The 8,069-nt window shown below is 42.9% G+C and overlaps 1 protein-coding gene across 1 annotated transcript; it reads left to right on the top strand.

Annotated features, from left to right (window-relative positions):
- Positions 1–6,875: 6,875 nt before the first annotated feature.
- H2AP (H2A.P histone) lies at positions 6,876–7,217 on the top strand. Its single transcript, XM_045775666.1, has one exon. The coding sequence runs from the start codon at positions 6,876–6,878 to the stop codon at positions 7,215–7,217; it is 342 nt and encodes a 113-aa protein (XP_045631622.1).
- Positions 7,218–8,069: the final 852 nt, after the last annotated feature.

Below are 8,069 nucleotides of genomic sequence, written 5' to 3'. Positions count from 1 at the left end.
AGCTCAGTGAAATGGAAACTCCCTTCAAGACCGGTGCAGCAAAGGACACAGGGCTCCTTCTCCCTCCAACTCCTAATCCAAAGGGCTATCTTTAAGGGATGGGCAGGACATCAACATTTCTCTTTCTGCCCCCAGCTACTTGTTGCTAAGACCAAATTCTGGGCAAGTCTGGCTGAGAGATGGGGGCTTGCTTCTTCCTCCCAACCCCACTCATGGGATGGAGGCTCTACCTTGGGTGTGGCATCATTGAGTATACTGGGACCTGATCACCCTTACAAGTACTGTCATCCACACGTGATCCGCACTGAGAGGCAAGGTAAGGAGAACTGAGGCTACTCGTCCTACATAAGGGTTCAGCTCCTAAATAAAGCAGGAGTGTCACTCAGAGAAAAATGTCCCATTGTCCCCACCCCTAGCTCCAGAGCCATGGCTCAGGGATTTGTGCCCTGGAGGAGAAGCAGGCCCTAAAATCGAGAACACTGAATCCCTTAGCAAGGGAGCTGACTTCATTTCCAACAGCCTATGGAGATGTTTGAACGTTAGGGCACTCTCAAAAACAGTCGAAGTTATGATGAAAGGCCACTGGGAAGAGACTGGCAGATTAATTGGAGATATAGACAGAACTGTAGGCCAGCTGGTTTTCTGGAGAGTAGCTGAGAAAGAGATACCAGGGGGGAACCCTCCTGGGGACAGAACAGATCTTAATCACTGACCTAAGCAACTGATCCTTCAAGAGAGGCTGGGTTTGATTGGATCAGTCCGTGGAACAATTTAGGCCTCAGAGCATTTGTTAAAAGCAGTAGAACAATCCACTACTAATTAGTGGAGTTTAACAGTTGGGTGTGGTCAGAGAAAGACAAAGAGAGTGCTACCAAAACCAACGTCGTCTTGGATGACAGGGATACTACTCAGGTCTGCACCCCATGAGGAACAACATAAGAGGCTTCACAGTGTGAAGGGAGGCTGTAGACGCCACTAAAATAATCCAGCCAGTCACGAAACAATTCAACAGAGAAATAAAAACAGGCACTTGGTGGTGGAACCAATACACAGAGTTGCTACAATATATTATCTAAAATTTCCAGTTTCCAGCAAAAAATTGTGGGACATGCAAAAAAACAGAAAAATATGACCCATACATGAGAATAAAGGCCCGCAACAGAAACTTGTGAGGTCAACCAGATGTGGGACTGAATGGAGATTTCAGAGTTACTATTATAAATATGTTCAAAGGACTAAAGGAAACCGCGATTAAAGAATATGATTAAAGGAAGATATGACAATACTACCTCAAATAGAAAATACCAGTAAAGCCAGAGAAATCATAAAAATCATAAAAAGGGACCCAATGGAAGTTCTGGGGTTGAAATTTACAGTAACTGAAATGACAAATTCATTAGAGGGCAGACTGGTAGATTTGAATCTCAGAAGAAAGAAACCATGAACTTGATAGAACATTTGAGATTTTTCAGTTTGAGGAGCAGAAAGAAAAATGAGGTTTTTCAGACTGAAAGCAAGCAACCCCAGGCAGTAATTAAAATCCATACTCTACCTCCCCCCAAAAAAAGTACTGGTTGAGGTAACTATGTAATTTTAAAAGACAATAGAAATGCATATTTATTTTCCTTTCTTCTTTTAACTGATTTTAAAATTAGTTGTATAATGTATTGTGCGTAAAAGATATAAAAATGTAATATATTTTCCAATAACAGCACAAAGGGGATGGGTGGAAGCAAAGCTGTATTAGGTTAAGAAAAGGACCAAATGGTACTAGAAAGGGCAGGAACAAATGAAGAGAACCATAGATGACAAATAAGAAGGTTAATATGACAAAATCTGTATAGATATATGTTTGCTCCTCTTCTCTCAGCTTTTTTAAGGACACAAAGACATGAAATAATTATGTCAATGTATTAGTGAGTCTATAGAATCTACAGTTTTAATATGTGTAATAATAATACCACAAAAAGAGGATGAGTTGACTTTGCCAATCATGGCTGGGCTTACATATTGAAGGCCTTACAAGGGACAACCAAGGTGACTTGGCTCAGCTCAGTATGGGCTCTCATCCTCTAGCAGGCTAGCTTAAGCTTGTCGACAAACAGAAGTAGCTGTTTTAAGTAAGAATGAAAGAATACAAAATTTCTTGAGGACCAGGCCCATTACTGGTCTACTATTACTTCCCCACTTTATTTCCCCAAGTAAATGGAAAGGCCGGTCCAGATTTTAGAAGTGGGGATATAGGCACCATGTCTTCATTGGAGAAGCTGCAAAGTCACATTTTTTTTTTTTAATGGGATAATTGTGGCCACTTCTGCAAAGCCTACCATACAGTACGACAACCATTCATCCTGCTCTTGTTTGGTCTCTCAGAATCCTTTTCTGTTTTATCATTGGTTAATTAAAATACAGTTGACTCTTGATCAACATGGGTTTGAACTGTGCAAGTCCACTTAGACATGAATTTTTTTTCAATAAATACAGTACAGTACTGTAAATATTTTTTCTCTTATGATTCCCTTTAGCTTTTTCTTAACATAGTATGTAATACGTACACATCATGTGTTAATTGCTTATGTTATCAGGAAGGCTTTCAGTCAACAGTAGGCTGTTAGTAGGCAAATTTAGGAGGAATCAAAAGTTATGCATAGATTTTGTGCTGTGCAGGACGTCCGCACCCCCTAACCTCCATGTTGTCCAAGGGTCATCTGTGTATATATACAAAAATCATGTTCATCCACATACGGGAGATGGACCCAAGTTCCAAGAAGCCCATTAAAGTCCAGATTTATCGCTGTTTGTGGGTGGGTACAAGGTCATCTTAACCCCCATCCTTTTCTACGCTTGTGTTTGGTCACATTACTTTTATTTAAAATACTTCACGTACACCGCCAGTGTAGGAATTAGCCCATTCCCATCTTTCTGAAATGTTCATTCTCTCAACCTCTTTTCTACCTCATTCCCTAGTCTCGTGCCAGTTCTCCGCTTCATTGCCCCTCCTTTGGAGGATATTCCTTGATTCCTCCATCTAAGTTATATCCCCTCATTGTATCTGAAAGTAATTTATTTTTAATATACATTTTTAATGTACTGTGGTTCTCAATTGAGGATGCTTTTGCCCTGTAGGGGACAGTTGATAATGAATAGAGATACTTCTTTGTATCACGACTGTAGTGTGCTCTATCACCTAGTGGATAGAGGCCAAGGATATTGCTAAATATTGTGCTATACCAGGAACAGTCCTTGGGCCCCACAAGAAAGAATGGTCCAGTCAAAAATGTCAGTAGTGCAGAGGTTGATAATCTCTGCTTTAGATCACGTGTGACAACTTGGAATTACATATTTCCTTGGGTATCTGTCTTTCCCACGAGAGTGGAAGCTTCACAAGGACAAGATAGTATGTGTTTTGTTTAACATCGAATATCCAGCATCTCAGTGCTTGATACAAGGTAGCTGCACAATAAACATTAGTTACATGAAAGAAGAGCAGGCAGGAGGTAAGGATGGAAGGGAAAGACTTTATAATGAAAGTATATAAACATGACCGTGTAGAAGATGCTGTCAGGGTCCTACCCACATGGTCACAACACAAACCCATTGGATGCATATTTGCCTGACTTTGAAATGTTAGGACCTGCATTTCTTTGTGTGAGGGCTTTTATTAAGCTTTCAGAGCCCATTGCCCATGATAGCATGGCAGTCCAGAATGCTGGGGCAATATCTTCCCTTGGAAAGTGTATCTTTTAGTGTCCCCTTAAGTTCTCCAGTGATATTAAGCTGATCAGTAGTGGACATTTTGCTTGCTTCCTTCCCTTCCTTGTCTCAATTCCTCACTTCCCTATTAGTTTTCTGGGAATACCTACCATGGTAGGCTGAAAAACGGCCCCCCAGTTAACCAGATCTAAGTCTCTTGAGCCTGCAAATGTCACCTTCTATGCCAAAAGGGAATTCACATATAGGATTAAGAGAAGGATCTTGAGACGGATGATTCTGTACTATGTGATAGAATCTAGGTGCAAATACACATGTCCGTATAAGAGGGAAGCAGAGAGATTTGACACAGAAAATGGAAATTTGACCACTGAGGCAAGATGCTACACTGCAGGCTGTGATGATGAGGGGAGGGGGCAAAGCAAGAAATGCAAGCAATGTGGCTCTCAAACTGAAAAAGTCCAACAAACAGATTTTCCTCTACAGCCTCCAGAGGGAGCATGGCCCTGTGGGCAACTTGTTTTCAGCCCAGCGACACTGTTTGGACTTCTTACCTCCAGAGCTGTACAAGACGAAATATGTATTCTTTTAAGTCACCAACTCTGTAGCAATTCCTTAGCAACCATAGGAATCTGATACAGAATTTGGTACAAGGAAGTAGTTTACTGCTATAATGAGTATCTAAAAATGCGGAAGCAGGTTTGGAATTGGATAATGGCTATAGGCTGGCATAATTTTGAGAAGCATGATAGAAAATGCTAGATTACCTTGAACAGTTAGTAGAAATATGGATGTTAAAAGTGCTGCTGGTGAGAGCTTGAAAGGAAGTAAGGAGCACAGTAGAGAAAACCTACATTGTCTTAGAGAAGACCTAAGTCATCATAAATAACCTATTAATGGAAATACGAATGTCAAAGGTATTGCTCGTAAAGGTTTAGAAAGAAATTGGGAACATCATAGTGGAAACTGGAGAAGAGAGGATTCTTGTTATATAGTGGCAGAAATGTTGGCTGAATTTTGTCCTGCAATTACACGGAACTCATAAACAGTGAATTGAAGATTTAGTTGAGCAGATTTCTAAGAAAAGTGTTCGAAGGCCTGCCCTTCCTTCTTCTTGCTATTTAGAGTAAAATGCTAGAGGAAAGTAAATTGAGGGAACAGCTGTTCAGCAAAAAGGAACCAGGACTTGAAGATAGGCGCAATTCTCAGCCTATCCAGATTGCAAAAGACATTAAAATGAGAGGATTTGCTGTCAGGAAAGCCTCCTCTGGAGATACAAATCAAGCATGTAGCTAGACACATCTTTTCTCTGAGGCATCAGAAGATCAAAGTATTCAGTTCAACAGAGGGCTCTTTGAAGCAATATGGGGTGTGAATCATGGATAACTTAGCCATCTCAACAGAAGCAAGGAATTGAGATGGCATTTTCCTGGAGGGATCTGTAAGTGTCTCTTGTCTATGGGCACAAATTCCCATGACATACAGGGGGAACTACAAGATTTCTGAGTATGTGAAATCAGCAGAAACAATGCCATCTTTAACTGAGAGGATAGATGAAATGAAAGAAGGCCATGGAACTCCCAAGATTTGGCAAGAGGAAAAGAAGCTGATAAAACTACTCAGCTGCAAACATGTGTTCCATTCAAAATAAAGATGATTTTGAGGACAGAGCCGAGGGATGAAGGCAGAGCTATGGACGAAGGTAAAGTCATGGGATCAGAGGGAGGAGCCACGAGCTACGAAAGATTCTTCCCAGACCTTGAAACATACATAGGTTTGCCTACTTGATCCACATTCCTTGGATCAGAGACTCCTTTCTTCCTTCTATTTCTCTTTTGGATTGGAAATGTCTATAACTGTTATCAGCTGCAAATGAACCAAAAACAAAGCAGAAACACAAACTCAGTGGAGAGGAAAATTAAAATGAGAAAAGAATGGTGGGGTGCCTGGGTGGCTCACTCAGTTAAGCGTCTGTCTGACTTTGGCTCAGGTTGTGATTTCTCGGAGGTCCTGGGATCCAGCCTGGCATGAGGCTCTGCACTCAGCGGGGAGTCCGCTTCTCCCTCTCCCCCTCCGCTCATTCTCTCTCTGTTTGTCTTTCTCAAATAAATAAAATCTTTTTAAAAATGAGAAAAAATGAGAGGAAACATCTCTTGGTGCTTTGGCTTCACCGAGGACAGCCAAGAAGACATGACTGGGCTTAAACTAAGCCCAAGGTAAACTTCTCTCTCTGAACAATGTTTACCTGATTCTGATAGATGAATCCACTGAGCATCTCATTATGACTTCCAAAATGATCAAGAGAAATTTTTCAAACAGTGTAAAATGAAGACACTAATACAGGTATGAAATAAACATGTGTTAAAAGATTCTATTTAGAGACGCCTGGATGGCTTAGTTGGTTAAGCGTCTGCCTTCAGCTCAGATCATGATCCCTGGGATCGAGTACCACATCGGGCTCCTTGCTCAGTGGGGAGCCTGCTTCTGCCTCTGGCTGCTGCTCCCCCTGCTTGGGTGCTCTCTCTCTCTCTCTCTGTCTCTGTCTCTCTGGCAATTAAGAAAAGATTCTATCAAATCAGCGAGGGAATGGGAAGATGCTATATAACTGGTTCATAGAGAATCCAAGAATTAGATACAGGAATATTAAGAGTATTTAAATGAATGTGTAAATGGAGGCAAAACTGGTTTTATTACATCATGTGGCTGGGGGGAACAAGGTAATCTCTACTAGACAAGACATTTTACATATTTATCATTAACCTACAACTAACAAAGGGTTGTAAAAGACCTCAAAGACAATATAAGGCTAGAATCAGAGAATGTGGAGTCGTGTCCTAAGACAGGGAGAAGTCTTCCATTGAAATACATATTTATCTCTGTAATGTGTTAAAAATCAAGAGAAAATCACAGTTCTCTCAAAATCAGGGTCCAGTCATTAGGGTGACCAAGTTCCTGTCATAGACATTACTGGGCTGAGGCCTGATAAAGGCACAGTGGGTACCAGTGACATCCCAAAGGCTAGGATGTCACAAAGGCAACTCCCTGACCAATGAGGGGCCAGAGCATGGGGATATAGTGGGCAGGATTGACCCCTGGTGCCTTAAGAGGCCTAGTCCAGCTGAAGAATCAAGTAGAGCTGATTGGAGCCAAACCAAGCCAACATCATGTCAGGAAAGAAAAGCCATGAGAGCTCTTATCAGACTCAAGCCCATCTTATAACAGCCGAGCTCCAATTCCCTGTGAGCTACGTGGACCGCCTCCTGCAGGAGAATCAATACAACCATCGCCTGAGTTCATCCACAACTGATTTCCTCCTTACCATGTTCGACTACCTCACTGATTACATCCTGGACCTGGTAGGCACTGAGGCCAACAACAGCAACATGCCGACTGCCCCACAAGATGTGGAGAGAGCAATGGACAGCAGTGGAGAGCCCTACCACCGCTCGAAGGATACAGCCTTCACGCTGTTTGATGAGATGCCTGGATCCAGAAGAAATGGCTAAAGCCTGGGTCCCAGGACTTGTGGGAGTCCTCATAGCCTTAGTCCAAGCCAAGTCTCTTCTCATAGTTGAGGACGCCTGACTTCTGTCATCAGTAAATACTATTAAAGGATTTAAATCCAGTGCTGTGCTTCTAACTGGTCTCTGTTTCTGTCCTTCTGAGCGGGAGGTGTCTGAGACATCCAGGAGGAGATCTCCCATGGGGAGTGGAGGGTGGAAGGGGCGGTTGCTGTGGAAAGTTGGAGTTTCAGGGAGCAGTTTACTGGGGACAGTGTTTGCTAGGGGAGGGGGTGTGTAGCCCCGAGGGGAGTAGCTGGTTGTGGGGGAACGACTTCCTCACTGCCTCTGAGCAAGTCAAGGCCTGGGAGGCCAGGAGGTTGGCTGGGGGGTGGGGGGGTGGGGTTTCCCGGGCATGTTGAATTCCCAGAACGATGGCGGGGACTGGGATGGGGCTGAAGACCAAGACTGAGGTGCTGAAGGCTTTGTTCATGATAGGGGAACGTGTGGCAGTCAGGAGGAGATGGCAGTGGGGGTGGGTGGAGAGGGTGGCATAGCAGTTGACATGAGCTTAATGGGCCAGGGGCTTTACAGGAAGACTGAGGAGCGATGGGAAACCGTGAAGAGGTGTACAGAAATAGAACGGTGCTTGGATTGATTCCATTTGTTTATACCCCACCTCATTCCAAAAAACGACTTGAGGTAGGGATTATTAGCTAGTGCTGTGACACTCTGCGGAGTATAGCCTTCTGTCTTCTCTTGTGGACACTGTAAATTAAGTGGTAATATATATAAAAACTACTCTCTGGCCTAAAACAGGCAATTCAAAGAGTTCTTAATAGCTGTGTGTCTCTCCCT

The sequence above is a fragment of the Ursus americanus genome, chromosome X (genome assembly GCF_024610735.1).
Source record: "Ursus americanus isolate L20-20 chromosome X, mUrsAme1.1.p, whole genome shotgun sequence".
NCBI lineage: Eukaryota > Metazoa > Chordata > Mammalia > Carnivora > Ursidae > Ursus > Ursus americanus.
The sequence above is the reverse complement of the archived record's forward strand: the minus strand, read 5'-3'. Positions and strand labels throughout refer to the sequence as shown.